The sequence below is a fragment of the Lethenteron reissneri genome, chromosome 10, assembly GCF_015708825.2.
Source record: "Lethenteron reissneri isolate LAM-NWPU_2019-01 chromosome 10, ASM1570882v1, whole genome shotgun sequence".
Taxonomy (NCBI): Eukaryota; Metazoa; Chordata; class Hyperoartia; order Petromyzontiformes; family Petromyzontidae; genus Lethenteron; species Lethenteron reissneri.
The window spans coordinates 4312986-4333102 of record NC_083788.1 but is presented as its reverse complement, the minus strand read 5'-3'; the positions used below and the strand labels follow the sequence as shown (position 1 = coordinate 4333102).

Genomic DNA, 20117 nt, shown 5'->3' with positions numbered 1-20117 from the left:
AGCGGAGTGCCGGGTGGCTAAAGCACAGCAAGTTGGTACAGTAGGGGGCACAGGTGGCGCATCAGCCAGTCATCTCGGTCATCTCGGTCAGTCGACCCGTGGCACCTGGGTCTGCCCCGTGACCTCCTGCCAGCGGGCGTTCGACACTTCACGTGGCCTCAAGATGCACATGGCCTGGCACAAGCGTCGTGGTGACGTCACCGCCACTTAGTGGCGAATGGCGGTTGTTGTTGTTGTTGTTAGCAGCACGAATTACATTCTACAATCGGTGAAGTTCTTGGGCAATGGGCACTTTTTCATGGCGCGTAACCATCTCTTGCGCAATTGTTGGGGTTTTGTTTTTGACTGACAAGCGGCCACGTTACCGCCGCTTGCTGCCGGCAGAGCGAGATCGCACCGCGTGGCGCCTTGCAGCGGGGTCAGGGGTCAAGAGCGGCCGAGTTCAAGCCGGGGTTAGGGCGCAACCCAGCGGCCTCCCACCCCCATCACCCCACTCACGACCCCCCAGCCCTCTCTGCACCTTGATTCAGCCTCATCAGCGAAACGTCGCGGACGCGTGGTGGGGACTCTGGTCCACGTGGCTCCTCCGTTCTCTCGGGTGCGAGGACCAATTCCCAGGGCGAGTCTCTCTCTCTCTCCTCTGCTTTGCCGCGCGCTTTTCCCAGCTTTGTCGGTTTGTAGGCGCGCGTGTGCGTGTATGTTGAACTTCTTTCACACCGTACGTAGCCGACCGTGCTCATCGGAGGTGCGGTTTGCCGACGATGCCACGCCTCCGCAGGCTGACCGTCCCCACGTTCTACGCGCCGATTGTAAAAGTGACGTTTGCAGAAAGACACGCGGCGGTCCCGCTCCTCGTCATCCTCAAAGTCCACGCAGGCCACGGGGTCACCCTCATCAGCTCAGCTTCCCTTTCTTGATTCCACCGTTGTTGTTTTTTTTTTCAAACGAAACTATATATTTTTAAAATGTTGCAATTTTACCAGGTAAGGCACCACTGAGAAGCGACCCGGTCATCACAGATGATAGCTCGACTAAGAGGCTTATCGTCATCACGTGGATATTTATAGCAGACAAATACAGGGACTCCTCTACTTACGAGTTAGGTTCCAGAGGTCTGCTCCTAAGTCGATTTGTTCGTAAGTCGATTCGTTCGTAAGTCCAACTTTACTCCTGTCGATTACAAACGTGTTGCACGGCGTGTACACTAAACACAGAGAATGGCTTAAAAGTTGCATAATCTCCTGTAGATGTAGATTTCAATGGTTCTTCACGTTCTGTAGATGCAGATGCCACTGGTTCTTCACGTTCTATAGATGTAGATGCCACCACCGCCATCTATTGTGTAGCAGTTGAACTTACGACTCTCGGTCCAAACAGGCAACTGGACATACGAACGGGTTTGTTCGTATCTCTGAAAGTCCGAATGTTCGTAAGTAGAGGAGTTCCTGTATGCGTGATGTTGGTTCTAAATGTCGAGGGAAAAACTGGAGGACCCGGAGAAAAATCCACGCGATCACGGGGAGAAAGAGCGTGTGAGAGACCACAAACTCCAATTATACGGCACGCTGAGTCATTAGGACTCAGTGCTGCGTTGGGGTTTTTTTACATTCTAATTGTGTTGTGACTCAACTCGGAGACAGTAATAACTGGAGGCCCTTCTTTCATTTCACAAGCACCATCGTGGTAAAACACACAACACCCTACGTGGGTGTACACTATTATAAATTATTATTAAGACCGTCTATCATTGGCGGCACTACGTAGAACAGTTGGTCGGCTGTCTGGTGAAGACGGAGACGACAACGAGGAGATGGTGACGACGATGGACTTGAGCGGCACGACGGGCATCCCACTTCCAGCGACAGTCCCGAGGTCCCGTTCAGGGGTCCCTCTGATACTCCCAGCGTGGCCACGACGCTCTGCCCCGGCCACGCCCCCCTTCTGGGACCTACTCGCGAGTTCCCGGGGCTTCCCGATGGGCATATTCTTAGGTTTTTTCGGTAAAGTCACGTAGGTAAAAAATTTAAATTAATTAAAGTAAAATAAAAATAAAATAAAAATCACGGCGTTTCGGAGGCAACACAAGCTTCCGTCTTCAGGTGGAACCGTCACAGCACGCTTGCTGTATCAAGTAAATGAGAAATTCCAAGAGACCCGACCTTGTATATACAGTGATACCTCGGTTCACGAACGCTTCTGTTCACGAACAACTCGGTTCACGTACAGAAAAGTTCATAAAAGTATGCTCCGGTTCACGAACAGGAGCCGCGGCCATTTTAATGCTATTTCCAGGCTGTCACATGGTCGTGACTTCCTGTAGGAAGATCGTGGAGAGAAGAGGAGACACAGAAAGAAGTACTGTGAGTACTGTGAAGACACTTTCAGTGACTTTTTGCTTTTTGGTGTGCTTTTTAGCACATACAGTACTGTACTGTACTACTGTACTGTACAATACTGTACTTACTGTATTGTACAGTTCACCCGTTTGAGTGCTTACTGAAGTCATCTCAAGCAAGGTTAGTGTTCTCTCTTTATACATTACTATACTGTACAGTACTAATGTGTATTGTAATTTGTTTCATATTTTTGTGCTTCAAAAACCAAAAAAAGGTCAGAACGGATTAACCGGCTTTACATTGAACCCTATGGGAAAATGTGCCTCGGTTCACGACCAATTCAGTTCACGACCAGAGTCAGTTCACGAATTAAGTTCGTGAACCGAGGCATCACTGTATACTGGTTGAGGGGGGAGGAGCCAGAGTAGGCCCCTGGATAGGAGTTTTTTTATATCTAGAATTCCCGATGGGCCCCTTCTGTGACCTTTCCCCCCGAGATGCCCCCCTCTCGTGGTCTCTATCGTGGCCTGCTGACGCGAGCGCCGCCGTACACCGCAGTTACCCTTTTCCACCAGCAGCCAGCGCTATGCCACTACAATTGTACTATTAGAATTTTATTTTAAAGATGTTTAAAGCCAATTGCTGATGACGATGATGATGCGGAGTCGTGTTTATTATTCACGGGGGCGGCCGGAGAAAGCTGCATGCCTCGAGCGAGGGAGCAACGCTCGATACCCCCCCCCCCCCGTAAAGATTGATTAAAAGAGATGGTGGTTTAGTGGCACACACTTCGCTGTAGCACCACCTTCTCCTGCAGCACCACCTTCTCCTGCAGCACCGCCTTCTCCTGTAGCACCGCCTTCTCCTGTAGCACCACCTTCTCCTGTAGCACCACCTTCTCATGTAGCACCACCTTCTCATGTAGCACCACCTTCTCATGTAGCACCACCTTCTCCTGTAGCACCACCTTCTCCTGTAGCACCACCTTCTCCTGTAGCACCACCTTCTCCTGTAGCACCACCTTCTCATGTAGCACCACCTTCTCCTGTAGCACCACCTTCTCCTGTAGCACCGCCTTCTCCTGTAGCACCGCCTTCTCCTGTAGCACCACCTTCTCCTGTAGCACCACCTTCTCATGTAGCACCACCTTCTCCTGTAGCACCACCTTCTCCTGCAGCACCACCTTCTCCTGTAGCACCGCCTTCTCCTGTAGCACCACCTTCTCCTGTAGCACCACCTTCTCCTGTAGCACCACCTTCTCCTGTAGCACCACCTTCTTCTGTAGCACCACCTTCTCCTGTAGCACCACCTTCTCCTGTAGCACCACCTTCTCCTGTAGCACCACCTTCTCCTGTAGCACCGCCTTCTCCTGTAGCACCGCCTTCTCCTGCAGCACCGCCTTCTCCTGTAGCACCACCTTCTCCTGTAGCACCACCTTCTCCTGTAGCACCACCTTCTCCTGTAGCACCGCCTTCTCCTGTAGCACCGCCTTCTCCTGTAGCACCACCTTCTCCTGTAGCACCACCTTCTCCTGTAGCACCGCCTTCTCCTGTAGCACCACCTTCTCCTGTAGCACCACCTTCTCATGTAGCACCACCTTCTCCTGTAGCACCACCTTCTCCTGCAGCACCACCTTCTCCTGTAGCACTGCCTTCTCCTGTAGCACCACCTTCTCCTGTAGCACCACCTTCTCCTGTAGCACCACCTTCTCCTGTAGCACCACCTTCTCCTGTAGCACCACCTTCTCATGTAGCACCACCTTCTCCTGTAGCACCACCTTCTCCTGTAGCACCACCTTCTCCTGTAGCACCACCTTCTCATGTAGCACCACCTTCTCCTGTAGCACCACCTTCTCCTGTAGCACCACCTTCTCCTGTAGCACCACCTTCTCATGTAGCACCACCTTCTCCTGTAGCACCACCTTCTCCTGCAGCACCACCTTCTCCTGCAGCACCACCTTCTCCTGTAGCACCACCTTCTCCTGTAGCACCACCTTCTCCTGTAGCACCGCCTTCTCCTGTAGCACCGCCTTCTCCTGTAGCACCGCCTTCTCCTGTAGCACCGCCTTCTCCTGTAGCACCGCCTTCTCCTGTAGCACCACCTTCTCCTGTAGCACCACCTTCTCCTGTAGCACCACCTTCTACTGTAGCACCGCCTTCTCCTGTAGCACCACCTTCTCCTGCAGCACCGCCTTCTCCTGCAGCACCACCTTCTCCTGTAGCACCACCTTCTCCTGTAGCACCGCCTTCTCCTGTAGCACCACCTTCTCCTGTAGCACCACCTTCTCCTGTAGCACCACCTTCTCCTGTAGCACCGCCTTCTCCTGTAGCACCGCCTTCTCCTGTATCACCACCTTCTCCTGTAGCACCACCTTCTCCTGTAGCACCACCTTCTCCTGTAGCACCACCTTCTCCTGTAGCACCACCTTCTCCTGTAGCACCGCCTTCTCCTGTAGCACCGCCTTCTCCTGTATCACCACCTTCTCATGTAGCGCCACCTTCTCCTGTAGCGCCACCTTCTCCTGTAGCACCACCTTCTCCTGTAGCACCACCTTCTCCTGTAGCACCGCCTTCTCCTGTAGCACCGCCTTCTCCTGTAGCACCACCTTCTCCTGTATCACCACCTTCTCCTGTAGCACCACCTTCTCCTGTAGCACCACCTTCTCCTGTAGCACCACCTTCTCCTGTAGCACCACCTTCTCCTGTAGCACCGCCTTCTCCTGTAGCACCACCTTCTCCTGTATCACCACCTTCTCCTGTAGCACCACCTTCTCCTGTAGCACCGCCTTCTCCTGTAGCACCACCTTCTCCTGTATCACCGCCTTCTCCTGTAGCACCACCTTCTCCTGTAGCACCGCCTTCTCCTGTAGCACCACCTTCTCCTGTATCACCACCTTCTCCTGTAGCACCACCTTCTCCTGTAGCACCGCCTTCTCCTGTAGCACCACCTTCTCCTGTAGCACCACCTTCTCCTGTAGCACCGCCTTCTCCTGTAGCGCCACCTTCTCCTGTATCACCACCTTCTCCTGTAGCACCACCTTCTCCTGTAGCACCGCCTTCTCCTGTAGCACCGCCTTCTCCTGTAGCACCACCTTCTCCTGTAGCACCACCTTCTCCTGTAGCACCGCCTTCTCCTGTAGCGCCACCTTCTCCTGTATCACCGCCTTCTCCTGTATCACCACCTTCTCCTGTAGCACCGCCTTCTCCTGTAGCACCACCTTCTCCTGTAGCACCACCTTCTCCTGTAGCACCGCCTTCTCCTGTAGCGCCACCTTCTCCTGTATCACCGCCTTCTCCTGTAGCACCACCTTCTCCTGTATCACCACCTTCTCCTGTAGCACCACCTTCTCCTGTATCACCACCTTCTCCTGTAGCACCACCTTCTCCTGTAGCACCGCCTTCTCCTGTAGCACCACCTTCTCCTGTAGCACCACCTTCTCCTGTAGCACCGCCTTCTCCTGTAGCGCCACCTTCTCCTGTATCACCACCTTCTCCTGTAGCACCACCTTCTCCTGTAGCACCGCCTTCTCCTGTAGCACCGCCTTCTCCTGTAGCACCACCTTCTCCTGTAGCACCGCCTTCTCCTGTAGCACCGCCTTCTCCTGTAGCACCACCTTCTCCTGTATCACCGCCTTCTCCTGTATCACCACCTTCTCCTGTAGCACCACCTTCTCCTGTAGCACCGCCTTCTCCTGGCAGAGCCACGGTGGTACGGCCACCTACTCGACGCCCACGCACGGGTAGAAGGGAGTTCCAAACAATCCGTGTGAGATCCGCCAACCTCTTGCTGCTCCCAGCGCGAGCAGCGCTCGTTGTGTTTCCTCCCGGGGCCCGCTGTCACCCATCGTCCCCCATCGCTGTCAACCCCTTGGCAGTGCTCCACCTTGTTACAGACCAATTCAGATCGTATTGGTCACCCCGTGCCCCATTATACATCTCAACGTTCATCCTACAAAGTCCCATCGCAAGAGAGAAACACAAACAAAATTGGACAATTTGTTGCCCGTATTGAAACGGCTGTACGCCGTATGGACCTGAAAACTCAATTTGCCTGGACGAGAATACGGGGTGAACCGTGTGGGTTGACAGGGATGCTGTCCCTATCACTATCCCTAGCACTATCCATAGCACTATCCATAGCACTATCCCTATCACTATCCATAGCACTATCCATAGCACTATCCTTAGCACTATCCATAGCACTATCCATAGCACTATCCCTATCACTATCCATAGCACTATCCATAGCACTATCCTTAGCACTATCCATAGCACTATCCATAGCACTATCCCTAGCACTATCCTTAGCACTATCCATAGCACTATCCATAGCACTATCCTTAGCACTATCCATAGCACTATCCATAGCACTATCCCTATCACTATCCATAGCACTATCCTTAGCACTATCCATAGCACTATCCCTATCACTATCCATAGCACTATCCCTAGCACTATCCATAGCACTATCCCTAGCACTATCCATAGCACTATCCATAGCACTATCCATAGCACTATCCATAGCACTATCCATAGCACTATCCATAGCACTATCCATAGCACTATCCATAGCACTATCCATAGCACTATCCCTAGCACTATCCATAGCACTATCCATAGCACTATCCATAGCACTATCCATAGCACTATCCATAGCACTATCCCTAGCACTATCCATAGCACTATCCCTAGCACTATCCATAGCACTATCCCTAGCACTATCCATAGCACTATCCCTAGCACTCTCCATAGCACTATCCATAGCACTATCCCTAGCACTATCCATAGCACTATCCATAGCACTATCCATAGCACTATCCATAGCACTATCCATAGCACTATCCATAGCACTATCCATAGCACTATCCCTAGCACTATCCATAGCACTATCCCTAGCACTATCCATAGCACTATCCATAGCACTATCCATAGCACTATCCATAGCACTATCCCTAGCACTATCCATAGCACTATCCATAGCACTATCCCTAGCACTATCCATAGCACTATCCCGAGCACTATCCATATCACTATCCCTAGCACTATCCATAGCACTATCCCTATCACTATCCCTATCCCTAGCATTATCCCTATCACTATCCATAGCACTATCCCTAGCACTATCACTAGCACTATCCCTAGCACTATCCATATCACTATCCATAGCACTATCCATAGCACTATCCCTATCACTATCCCTATCCCTAGCATTATCCCTATCACTATCCATAGCACTATCCCTAGCACTATCCATAGCACTATCCCTAGCACTATCCATAGCACTATCCCTATCACTATCCCTATCCCTAGCATTATCCCTATCACTATCCATAGCACTATCCATAGCACTATCCCTAGCACTATCCCTAGCACTATCCATAGCACTATCCATAGCACTATCCCTAGCACTATCCATAGCACTATCCCTAGCACTATCCATAGCACTATCCCTAGCACTATCCATAGCACTATCTCTAGCACTATCCATAGCACTATCCCTAGCACTATCCATAGCACTATCCATAGCACTATCCATAGCACTATCCATAGCACTATCCCTAGCACTATCCATAGCACTATCCATAGCACTATCCCGAGCACTATCCATATCACTATCCCTAGCACTATCCATAGCACTATCCCTATCACTATCCCTATCCCTAGCATTATCCCTATCACTATCCATAGCACTATCCATAGCACTATCCATAGCACTATCCCGAGCACTATCCATAGCACTATCCCTATCACTATCCATAGTACTATCCCTATCACTATCCCTATCACTATCCCTATCACTATCCCTATCACTATCCATAGCACTATCACTATCCCTATCACTATCCCTATCACTATCCATAGCACTATCCCAATCACTATCCCTATCACTATCCCTATCACTATCCATAGCACTATCCCTAGCACTATCCCTATCACTATCCCTATCACTATCCCTATCACTATCCATAGCACTATCCCTATCACTATCCATAGCACTATCCCTATCACTAGCATTATCCCTATCACTAGCATTATCCATATCACTATCCCTAGCACTATCCCTATCACTATCCATAGTACTATCCATAGCACTATCCCTATCACTATCCATAGTACTATCCATAGCACTATCCATAGCACTATCCCTAGCACTATCCATAGCACTATCCATAGCACTATCCCGAGCACTATCCATATCACTATCCCTAGCACTATCCATAGCACTATCCCTATCACTATCCCTATCCCTAGCATTATCCCTATCACTATCCATAGCACTATCCATAGCACTATCCATAGCACTATCCCGAGCACTATCCATAGCACTATCCCTATCACTATCCATAGTACTATCCCTATCACTATCCCTATCACTATCCCTATCACTATCCCTATCACTATCCATAGCACTATCCCTATCACTATCCCTATCACTATCCCTATCACTATCCATAGCACTATCCCAATCACTATCCCTATCACTATCCCTATCACTATCCATAGCACTATCCCTAGCACTATCCCTATCACTATCCCTATCACTATCCCTATCACTATCCATAGCACTATCCCTATCACTATCCATAGCACTATCCCTATCACTAGCATTATCCCTATCACTAGCATTATCCATATCACTATCCCTAGCACTATCCCTATCACTATCCATAGTACTATCCATAGCACTATCCCTATCACTATCCATAGTACTATCCATAGCACTATCCATAGCACTATCCCTATCACTATCCATAGCACTATCCCTATCACTATCCCTATCACTATCCCTATCACTATCCATAGCACTATCCCTATCCCTATCACTATCCCTATCACTATCCATAGCACTATCCCTAGCACTATCCCTAGCACTATCCATAGCACTATCCCTATCACTATCCATAGCACTATCCATAGCACTATCCCTATCACTATCCATAGCACTATCCATAGCACTATCCCTATCACTATCCATAGCACTATCCATAGCACTATCCATAGCACTAGCCATAGCACTATCCCTATCTTACATCGCTGTCAACCCCTTATCAGTGCCCCCCTACCTTATTACAGACCAATTCAGACCGTATTGGTCACCCCGTGCCCACTTATAAATCACAACGTTCATCCTACAAAGTCCCATCGCAAGCGAGAAACACAAACAAAATGGACAAAACACGATTATTTTTTATTGCCCTATTGAAACGGCTCTAACGCCGTATGGACCTGAAAACTCAACAATTTCCCTGTACAGGAATACGGGGTGGACCGTGATGGGTTGACAGCTGTGCCCGTGACGTCCACCCCTACGTTGTGTGGTTTAGCAACCCGGTTGATTTGCTGATAAATATTAAGTGGGGGGGGGGGGGGGCATAATTAGGCCATAATGTTGCCTTTGTGTGTAACACGGAATGTGCCAAGGGTGCGTGGTGGTGAGGGGAGGGGTAAGGGTCTACCCACACCCTGACTGACCCTTAGTACCCCAGACCAAGGGTCACTGAGAGAGACAAGGAGGGTAACACGAATACTCGCACCCTATCTACAAAGATAAAGACAAAGACATCCCGTATAGCCTTGAACAGGCTGAAGGGTCAAGTGCTGTTAGCGAGCACCTATGAAGGCCGACACGGCACACGAGGGGGTTGGGTGGCCAACACCACGCCCGGCCGCCTTTGTCTCCCCAGTGGCGATGTTTACACAACGCACCAGGTACTCATTTCAGGCTGAGTCGACCTAGGGGAGGCCCAGGACCGGTTCAATAATCGTTACCGGGTGTTGGCCGCGAACGGAAATCGAACTCGGGTCGCCGGGTTCGTAGCGCAGCACGGTGACCTACTACTCTACTGTTCCCCACCTATCAACACACGCACAGAGACAAAGATCCCCCGTATAGCCTTGCACAGGCTGAAGGGGCAAGTGCTTTTCGCGAAAAAAATAGCCGCTCGTGGCCAACACCGGTTACGAATATTTTAACCGGTCTTGGGCCTCCCCTAGATCGACTCGGCCTTTAATGACTACCTGGTGCAGTGTGTAAATATCGCCACTGGAGAGACAAAGGCGGTCGGGCGTGGTGCTGGCCACCCACCCCCTCGTGTACCGTTCCGGCCTTTGTAGGCGCTCACTCACAGCACTTTCCCCAACAGTCTGTTGAGGCTACACGGGGGATCTTTGTCTTTGCCTTCCCTGCGTGGAAACACGTGGAGTGATGATTGGGTCCCAGGGGGTTGTTGAGCAATCGTTTGGCTGAAGATGTTTTTTTTGACAAATCTCCTCTTCTGTCTCTCCCCCACCTCCTCATCACCCCCATCGCAGGTTGAACTTCACATCCATTTGGATGGAGCTATTCGACCCTCTACCATTCTGGAATTCGCCAAGTGAGTAAACATCATTATCATCATCCTCACCCTTCATCGCCGTCATCACCGTCACAATCATCATCGTAATCATCGCCATCAGAATCGTGATCATCATAATTTTTACCATCATCATTTATTGTAATCATCATCATCACCACCACCATCGTTGCCATCAACATCAAAATCATCATCACAGCCATCATAGTTATCACCACCATCATCTTCACCATCATCATCATTACCAACATCATCGTTGGTATCATCATCATCATCTTCACCACCATCATCATTCTTATCAACATTATCATCATCACCGTCATCATTTTCATCATCACCGTCACCACGAGGCAATAAAACGGGTACCGCTTAAACCTTACAAAAATAGTCACGCATTTTAAAACTCGTAAATGTATACACATGCCCCATACGCAGTGCTGGAGTGTAGTTGTGTCTCAGCGGTGAGCGCACTGCACGACGAACCCGGCGTCCCGAGTTCTGTTCCCACTCATGACCAATAAGAGTGACAGCGAATTTATTAGAACTGCTCTTGGGGATCCCCTAGGTCGACTCAGCCACAACCTCGTGTGCAGTGCCGGCCTTCATCGGTGCTACTTGCCAACAGCACTTGCCCCAACAGTCTATGAAGGCTATATGGGGGATCTTTGTCTTTGGTCACAGCGAACCGAGGGGCGACGATATAGACAAGCGGATGGTCTCATTCATAAATCCGCATCTCTCCACTGGACAATTCACAAATCGTCCTCTCTCCACTGGACCAGTGGTCCAACACAAACAAACTCTGGAGCGGTTTCCACATTCAGTGTCTCGTCAGCAGCAGAGTCAGACTTGCGTGTGGACCAAGGAGTGCTGCTGTACGTGTGTCGAACTTCTTTCGCACCGTACGTAGCCAACCGTGCTAATCGGGAGGTGTGCGGGGCAAGGCCAACAAACTAAACACAACAACAAGCAAAGAAACGAGTTTGTCAATGTCGATGATGATTTAAAAGTTGCACAGCTCCCAGCGGCTTCTTCGTCATACCGCAAGGAAGAGAGCGTTCCAGACGGCCGCGGAAGCGCCGCACACGATGCGGCGACCACCGCGCTCGTTCGACGGCGGCGCTAGCCGACAGCCGCTGCCGCTGCTATCGCCGCTGCGAGGATGAAGCGGAGGGTTCGCGCGGGACGAGTTTGACTCCCTCCCCGCGTGGCGCTGTGCACAGGAAGCGCGGCGTCAAGCTGCCGGCGGACACGGAGCGGGAGCTCCACGGCTGCTTGAGCTACGGGGAGCCCTCGTCGCTCACCAAGTTCCTCGAGTACTTCGCCCTCTACATGCCGGCCATCGCGTGAGCACTCTCGCACGCACGCACGCACACGCGCACGCACACGCGCGCACACACGCACGCGCACGCACGTGCACGCACACGCGCGCACACACGCACGCGCACACACGCGCACGCACACGCGCGCACACACGCACGCGCACGCACGCGCACGCATGCACACGCACACGCACGCACACACGCACCCGCGCACACACACGCACACACACGCGTGCACACACACGCACACACGCACACACACACGCGCACGCGCACACACACACGCGCACGCGCACACACGCACACACGCACATACACGCACACGCGCACATACACGCACACACACACACGCACACACGCGCACACGCACACGCACACACACGCACACACGCACACACACACGCGCACGCACACACGCACGCACACACGCACACACCCGCGCACATACACGCAGCGCCAGTAGATGGAGGAGGGGACAGGGGGCTGAAATGAGGGGGGGGGGGCAGAAATTATTGTTTGTGGTCAAACGCACACACTCACACACACTCACACACACTCACTCACACACACTCACACACACTCACACACACTCACACACTCACTCACTCACACACTCACTTACTCACACACACACTCACACACTCACACACTTACACACACACACTCAGACGCCGTATTATAAGACCCCCCCCCCCCTGCACCGCTCACCAACTCTTGCACCCCCCCGTCTCTCTCCTGCCCTCCCCTGCTCCCCCTTCCCATCACCCCCCGTCTCTCTCTCCTGCCCCCCTGCCCCCCCCCCGTCTCTCTCCTGCCCTCCCCTGCTCCCCCTTCCCATCACCCCCCGTCTCTCTCTCCTGCCCCCCTGCCCCCCCCTGCCCCCCCCCGTCTCTCTCCTGCCCCCCCCCCCTGACCCCCCCCTTCCCACCCCTCGTCTCTCTCTCCTGCCCCCCCCCTTTCCCACCACCCCCCGTCTCTCCTGCACCCCCTGACCCTCCATTCCCCCCCCCTGACCCCCCCCTTCCCCCCCCCCGTCTCTCTCCTGCCCCCCCCCCCCCTCCCCACACCGTTGGCAGTGGGGACCGGGAGGCGATCCGCCGCGTGGCGTACGAGCTGGTGGCGGACAAGGCTGCGCAGGGCGTCGTCTACCTGGAGGCTCGCTACAGCCCCCAGCTGCTCGCCAACTGCCGACGTGACGCCCGTGCCCTGGGGGCAGCGCAGGTAGCTTGATTGCCCCGGGGGCTTCTTCGTCGCCGTTGGTTTGTGGGCGGCTTGCGCAGGCCGACGTGAGCCGCGCCGGAGTTCCTATGATCGCTTTATCATTGCTTTCATGGCTTTATTTTGGTGATTTCGAAAAGTGTATTGGTTTGGCCACGTTTGTTTGTTGTAGTACAGAGTTAGACTGATGGCCTTAATCTAAGTTGTCTTGTGGTTGTTGTTGTTTGACTTGCATCCCACTGGGATTTTTGCACACAGCGTTGGTGTACGGTGTTTTTTTCTGCAATGTTTTGCTGTCTTTTCTTGGATTTTCTGTTTGCACTGAGTCACATATTCACTACAAGATGTTTTTTGTTCATGTTTTTGTTTTTTTGTTTGTTGCGGTTGCACCCGATTCAAGAGCCGAATGGCTCACAGGGCTACACCTAATACAGGAACATGAACTTGTGGGTGAGGTCACGTGAGCATCGCCTCGCGTTTGTCCCCCGTCTCTGTTGAGGACCTGAACGGGGAGGAGGGAGACCTCCACAACTCTGCGGCTCCATTGGAACCTCATTTGCCAGTCAAAATATGATAATTGTTTTTGTTACCCTTCTATCTGGCAACAAAACTGACACCTTTTTTTTACAAGGAGTCATGTTTACATAGACCACAATACCTACAGTCGTAATGCAAACAAAAAACATAACTCTGATAATGTATGCACTGTCCTTGAAGTTGATTGGTCCACACCCGAGACAGCTTTCGTTAGAGTCCAACCCATGTGAGACTAGGCTCTAACGAAAGCTGTCTCGGGTGCGGACCAATCAACTTCAAGGACAGTGCACATTATCAGAGTTATGTTTTTTGTTTGCATTATGACTGCAGGTATTGTGTTCTATGCAAACATGACTCTCTGTAAAAAAAAGGTGTCAGTTTTGTTGCCAGATAGAAGGGTCAAAAAAATCAATTAACTCTGCGGCTGTCCGCCTGATGATGCTGGCTGGCTGCTGCTGCTGTCGTTGTTGTTGTAATCACTGGCGAGACGGCACGGCACTCGAACGGCGATGGTGATGACGATGGTGGCGACGGTGTCAGTGATGGTGTCAGTGATGACGATGGTGGTGATGATGATGATGGTAATAGTGATGATGGTGGTGGTGATGACGATGGCGATGACTATGACGATGGTGTAGTGATGACGATGATGAAATTAGTGATGATGACGATGGTGGCGATGATGGTGGTGATGACGATGATGACGATAGCGATGACGATGGTGGTGATGACGACGATGATGATGATGATGGTGGTGATGACGATGATGACGATAGCGATGACGATGATGACGATAGCGATGACGATGGTGGTGATGACGACGACGATGGTGGTGATGACGACGATGATGATGATGGTGGTGATGACGACGACGATGGCGGTGACGATGGTGGTGACGACGATGATGACGACGAACATGGCGGTGATGACGATGGTGATGACGACGACGATGACGATGGTGGTGATGACGATGACGATGATGGTAGTGATGATGATGACGATAGCGATGACGATAGCGATGACGATAGCGATGACGACGGTGGTGATGACGACGACGATGATGACGACGATGACGATGGCTGTGCCTTGCCTCCCAGCGGTGACGTCACGCCGGACGAGGTGGTGTCGCTGGTGAACCAGGGCTTCCGCCAGGGCGAGACGGAGTTTGGCATCACGGTGCGCTCCATCCTGTGCTGCATGCGGCACATGCCCGGTACACACACACAGTACACACAGTACACACACAGTACACACACACAGTACACACAGTACACACACAGTACACACGGTGCGCTCCATCCTGTGCTGCATGCGGCACATGCCCGGTACACACACACAGTACATACACAGTACACACACAGTACACACACACAGTACACACACAGTACACACACACACAGTACACACGGTGCGCTCCATCCTGTGCTGCATGCGGCACATGCCCGGTACACACACACAGTACATACACAGTACACACACAGTACACACACACAGTACACACACAGTACACACACAGTACACACACACAGTACACACACAGTACACACACACAGTACACACACAGTACACACACACAGTACACACACACAGTACACACACAGTACACACACACAGTACACACACAGTACACACACAGTACACACGGTGCGCTCCATCCTGTGCTGCATGCGGCACATGCCCGGTACACACACACAGTACACACAGTACACACACACAGTACTCACACACAGTACACACACACAGTACACACACAGTACACACACACAGTACACACGATACACACACACAGTACACACAGTACACACACACAGTACACACAGTACACACACACAGTACACACGATACACACACACACACAGTACACACGATACACACACACAGTACACACAGTACACACGGTACACACACAGTACACACACACACAGTACACACAGTACACACACACAGTACACACAGTACACACACACAGTACACACGATACACACACAGTACACACGATACACACACAGTACACACGGTACACACACAGTACACAGTACACCCGATACACACACACAGTACACAGTACACACGATACACACACAGTACACACAGTACACACACACAGTACACACGATACACACACAGTACACACAGTACACACACACAGTACACACAGTACACACACACAGTACACACGACACACACACACAGTACACACAGTACACAGGATACACACACACAGTACACACAGTACACACGGTACACACACAGTACACACACACACAGTACACACAGTACACACACACAGTACACACAGTACACACACACAGTACACACGTTACACACACAGTACACACGATACACACACAGTACACACGGTACACACACAGTACACACAGTACACAGTACACACGATACACACACAGTACACAGTACACACGATACACACACAGTACACACAGTGCACACACACAGTACACACGATACACACACACAGTACACAGTACACACGATACACACACAGTACACACAGTACATACGACACACACACAGTACACACGATATACACACAGTACACGGTACACACGATACACACACAGTACACACAGTGCACACAGTACACACGACACACACACACAGTACACACACAGTACACACAATACACACACACAGTACACACGATACCCACACACAGTACACAGTACATACGATACACACACACAGTACACACACACAGTACACACAGTACAGACAGTACACACGGTACAGTGCCGGATGAAGCCAAGGGCGCGGTCTGTAGCATATGATATAACGGGGCCCTAAAAAGACGTAACTATCCAAACACAATTTTTATACTCGCATAGTAAATTGTATTTTTTCATTTGCTATACAGCCAGACAATACGACAAATCGCTAACCTTAAACACCCAGTCGTTCATAAACGTTGAAGGCAGTCTAGTACTAGAGTAATAGAGCAAGTGCAGAATCATGAACAGGAATTGATAGCTTGAAAGCATTTAGCGCGGAGCCCTTGAAAGTGTGGGGCCCGTAGCTACTACAGATGTAGTAGCTACTACACGTGTAGTAGCTACTACACGTGTAGTAGCTACTACACGTGTAGTAGCTACTATACGTGCAGTAGCTACTACACGTGTACACGTGTAGTACACGTGTAGTAGCTACTACATGTGTAGTAGCTACTACACATGCGTAGTAGCTACTACACATGTGTAGTAGCTACTACACGTGCAGCTACTATACATGCAGTAGCTACTATACATGCAGTAGCTACTACACGTAGTAGCTACTACACGTGCAGCTACTACACGTGCAGCTACTACACGTGCAGCTACTACACGTGTAGTAGCTACTATACATGCAGTAGCTACTATACATGCAGTAGCTACTACACGTGTAGTAGCTACTACACGTGTAGTAGCTACTGAAACGTGCAGCTACTACACGTGCAGCTACTACACGTGCAGCTGCTACACATGCAGCTACTACACGTGCAGCTACTACACGTGTAGTAGCTACTATACATGCAGTAGCTACTACACGTGTAGCTACTACACATGTAGCTACTACACGTGTAGCTACTACACATGCAGCAGCTACTACACACGCAGCTACTACACGCGCAGCTACTACACGTGCAGCTACTACACATGTAGCAGCTACACGTGTGTAGTAGCTACTACATGTGTAGTAGCTACTACACATGTGTAGTAGCTACTACACGTGCAGCTACTACACGTGCAGCTACTATACATGCAGTAGCTACTATACATGCAGTAGCTACTATACATGCAGTAGCTACTACACGTGTAGTAGCTACTACACGTGTAGTAGCTACTGAAACGTGCAGCTACTACACGTGCAGCTGCTACACATGCAGCTACTACACGTGCAGCTACTACACGTGTAGTAGCTACTATACATGCAGTAGCTACTACACGTGTAGCTACTACACATGTAGCTACTACACGTGTAGCTACTACACATGCAGCAGCTACTACACATGCAGCAGCTACTACACATGCAGCAGCTACTACACATGCAGCTACTACACGTGCAGCTACTACACATGTAGTTACTACACATGTAGCAGCTACACGTGCAGTAGCTACTACACATGCAGCAGCTACTACACATGCAGCAGCTACTACACATGCAGCTACTACACGTGCAGCTACTACACGTGCAGCTACTACACATGTAGTTACTACACATGTAGCAGCTACTACATGTGTAGTAGCTACTACACATGTAGTAGCTACTACACATGTGAAGTATTGTAATTGACGGCGGGAACTTCTTGACGGGTAACACACTTTTATTAAATCTTTACGTGTCACAATACAACGTGTGGTCTCCCTTCTTCCGGCTACACACTCCACTAATCTCGTGTAAACTCTATGCCTCTGGCTACACACGCTACACTTGACTCGTGTAGACCCTATGCCTCTGGCTACACAATACACTCGACTCGTGTAGACCCTATGCCCCTGGCTACACACAATGCATTCGGCTCGTGTAGACCTTATGCCTATGGCTACACACACTACACTCGCCTCTGGGTTACACAGAGTCCCGGTCCCGTTAGGACAGCGGGACTAGGTACCGCAGGGCCCTAGGTCTACATCCCCATCTTCATTCTTCGCTGGTTACATACTGCTCTTACGCCTGTGTGCATTCCCTTTTATAGCCCCTGCTCACGAGAGACGGAGCTGATGCGGACGTCGACGTGAGCATCGTTCCTTAGTGATCCAATCACGACGCACTCTCTCTACGATCCGTTTTCCCCAGCGCGTGTTAACACTACTCCACCAATCACACCGCGCTGCCACCCGATCACTCCCTCTCAGCGCGTCACCGGCCCACAGCCAATCAGTACCCCGTAACCCACGACCCCGCGCTGACCCCTGATCCTCCACCGTCAGCGCGCGTCACCACCTACACAGCCAATCATTACGCGCTGGCATACGATCCCTAATCCCAGCGCGTATCACCACTACACATGTAGCTACTACACGTGTAGTAGCTACTACACATGTAGCTACTTGTGCTGCTGGGATAATCCGGGACTGGCGCTTGCTACTCGCTAGCGGGCACTTGCCCCAACAGGCTGCCGAGGCTACACGGGGGACCTTTGTCTGTGTGTGCGTGTGTGGCTAGACTGGTCGCCGGAGGTGCTGAGGCTGTGCCTCAAGTACAGGGACCACGGGGTGGTGGCCATCGACCTGGCGGGGGACGAGTCCCTGGTGGCCGAGGCCGGGGGCCCCCACCGCACAACCTTCCTGGTGGGCGGCGCACCACCCACACCACACACACCACCCACACCACCCAAGTCACCCACATCACCCACGCCACCCACACCCCTCACACACCACCCAAGTCACCCACCCACACCACTCAAGTCACCTACCCACACCGCCCACACCACCCAAGTCACCCACAGCACCCACACCCCTCACACACCACCCAAGTCACCCACCCACACCACTCAAGTCACCTACCCACACCACCCAAGTCACCCACAGCACCCACACCCCTCACACCACCGAAGTCACTCACACCACCCACAGCCATCACACACCACCCACGCCACCCACACCACCCACATCTCACACTGAGCGAATGTAGCTGGGTGCACCACACCAACCCACTACACTCGGAGGACACCCCCCCACACACACCCCCACACACCCCCACACCCCCCCCCACACACCCCCACACACCCCCACACACCCCCGACACACCCCCACACACCCCCTACACACCCCCACACACCCCCACAAACCCTCACACACCCCCACACACCCCCACACACTCCCACACACCCCCACACACCCCCGACACACCCGCACACACCCCCGACACACCCGCACACACCCCGACACACCCCCGACACACCCCGACACACCCCACGGATGTGGTGTAATTTGCGGGGAGCGGTGGTGCAGCTCACTGCACTTGCCTCTACAGCCGACGCAGGCTACACGGTGGGATGGAGGGGTGGACCCGTACTTTGTCGTCCTTGTTGTCGGTGTCACCAGGAGGCGGTGAGGGGCGGCGTTCACCGCACGGTCCACGCTGGAGAGGTGGGGTCATCGAAGGTCGTCGAGGAGGTGAGGGGGGTGCGGGGTGAGGAGGAGGAGGGGGGTGAAGAAGGATAACACCTTCTCCTGATAATTGTGTTTTTACCCTTCTATCTGGCAACAAAACTGACACCTTTTTTACAAGGAGTCATGTTTACATAGACCACAATACCTGCAGTCATAATGCAAACAAAAAACATAACTCTGATAATGTGCACTGTCCTTGAAGTTGATTGGTCCACACCCGAGACAGCTTTCCTTGAGCCTA

At 51.7% G+C, this 20117-nt stretch overlaps 1 protein-coding gene across 1 annotated transcript in view; it reads left to right on the top strand.

Moving 5' to 3' along the window:
• ADA (adenosine deaminase) overlaps positions 1-20117 on the top strand; it is a 64450-nt gene that overhangs the window by 31256 nt on the left and 13077 nt on the right. Inside the window, 7 exon segments of the mRNA XM_061549328.1 lie at positions 10649-10710; positions 11913-12035; positions 13088-13202; positions 13204-13232; positions 14864-14979; positions 18927-19051; positions 19808-19879. Of these exon segments, the coding sequence (XP_061405312.1) occupies positions 10649-10710; positions 11913-12035; positions 13088-13202; positions 13204-13232; positions 14864-14979; positions 18927-19051; positions 19808-19879 (642 nt within the window).